Genomic DNA, 1,558 nt, shown 5'->3' with positions numbered 1-1,558 from the left:
ATTCCTCATGTACAGAATAACATAGGCAGGATGTTTGACAAATACCTTGCTGCACAAACTTTTATTTTGTTTAAATGCACACAAAGCATGATTCCTGATTAGTGTATTTTGTGGGTCAAAAAAAGAGGTAGAGAGTGAATTATATGGGATGAAGAATAAAATTTCAGTGTTAATGACATGAACAGAGGGAAAAAAAAGGAAAGCCCCCCACCCCCACCACTATCAAAAGCTTTAGAAGGCAGGCTTGGCCCAAAATGTGTTACACAATGTGTGTTCTGCAGAAGAAAAGAGGCAGTTTATTGCTCCTTAAAAACATCCAGTCATCATTTTCCTTATGGCATCCTTGAGCTCCTGGTTCCTGAGGCTGTAGATGAGGGGGTTCAGTGATGGAGGTACCACCACATAGAGAACTGACACCACCAGGTCCAGGGATGGGGAGGAGATGGAGGGGGGCTTCAGGTAGGCAATTATGGCAGTGCTGACAAACAGGGACACCATGGCCAGGTGAGGGAGGCAGGTGGAAAAGGCTTTGTGCTGTCCCTGCTCAGAGGGGATCCTCAGCACAGCCCTGAAGATCTGCACATAGGAGAAAACAATGAAAATGAAACAACCAAATGCTAAAGAGATAGTAAACCAGAGAAGCCCAATTTCCCTGAGGTAGCCTGAGTGAGAGCAGGAGAGCTTGAGGATGTGTGGGATTTCACAGAAGAACTGGCCCAGGGCATTGCCCTTGCACAGGGGCAGGGAAAATGTACTGGCTGTGTGCAGCAGAGCAATGAGAAACCCAGTGGTCCAGGCAGCTGCTGCCATGTGGGCACAAGCTCTGCTGCCCAGGAGGGTCCCGTAGTGCAGGGGTTTGCAGATGGCAACGTAGCGGTCGTAGCACATGATGGTGAGGAGGGAAAACTCTACTCTAAGAAAGAAGACAAGCAGAAAGGCCTGTGCAACACATCCATGGTAGGAAATGGTTCTGATGTCCCAGAGGGAATTGTACATGGCTTTGGGGACAGTGGTGCAGATGCAGCCCAGGTCTGTGAGGGAGAGGTTGAGCAGGAAGAAGCCCATGGGGGTGTGCAGGTGGTGGTCACAGGCTACGGCGCTGAGGATGAGGCCGTTGGCCAGGAGGGCAGCCAGGGAGATGGCCAGGAAGAGCCAGAAGTGCAGGAGCTGCAGCTCCCACCTGTCTGCAAATGCCAGGAGGAGGAACTGGGGCATGGAGCTACTGTTGGACATTCGCTGCCTCTTGGTGTGGGGCACTATCCAAGGAGGAAATATCAGTGATATGTTAGCAAAGAACTTCCTGAGAGAAACCAAAGCCATTTCCCAATACCCCCTCCCTGCTACACTCCCCCACCTGTTTTCCTTTTCTAGGAGTCTCTCCTTCAACTCCATGCCTGGAGGCCTGGTTGGGACTCACTACATCTTCCATGCAGAGCAGACCCTCTGCCCACTGGCTGTGAGGGGTCAGCCCTGCTCTGCACTGGTGAGGTCATGGGCATGGTGGGCACAGGGGCCCATCCTGGTGTTCAGCTGTGTCAGATGAAACTGCTCCCAGTGC

At 51.5% G+C, this 1,558-nt stretch overlaps 1 protein-coding gene across 1 annotated transcript; it reads right to left on the bottom strand.

The window, feature by feature from the left end:
- Positions 1–306: 306 nt before the first annotated feature.
- On the bottom strand, positions 307–1,233 carry LOC112841517 (olfactory receptor 14C36-like). The gene has a single exon (XM_025896689.2). The coding sequence runs from the start codon at positions 1,231–1,233 to the stop codon at positions 307–309; it is 927 nt and encodes a 308-aa protein (XP_025752474.2).
- Between the last annotated feature and the right edge of the window lie 325 nt (positions 1,234–1,558).

The sequence above is a fragment of the Manacus vitellinus genome, unplaced genomic scaffold, assembly GCF_001715985.3.
Source record: "Manacus vitellinus isolate BGI_N305 unplaced genomic scaffold, ASM171598v3 ctg7180002429992_pilon, whole genome shotgun sequence".
NCBI lineage: Eukaryota > Metazoa > Chordata > Aves > Passeriformes > Pipridae > Manacus > Manacus vitellinus.
The sequence above is the reverse complement of the archived record's forward strand: the minus strand, read 5'-3'. Positions and strand labels throughout refer to the sequence as shown.

Bases quoted from the DNA above. Each gene is read 5' to 3' on its own strand.
- LOC112841517 (XM_025896689.2), bottom strand. From the start codon at position 1,233: ATGTCCAACAGTAGCTCCATGCCCCAGTTCCTCCTCCTGGCATTTGCA.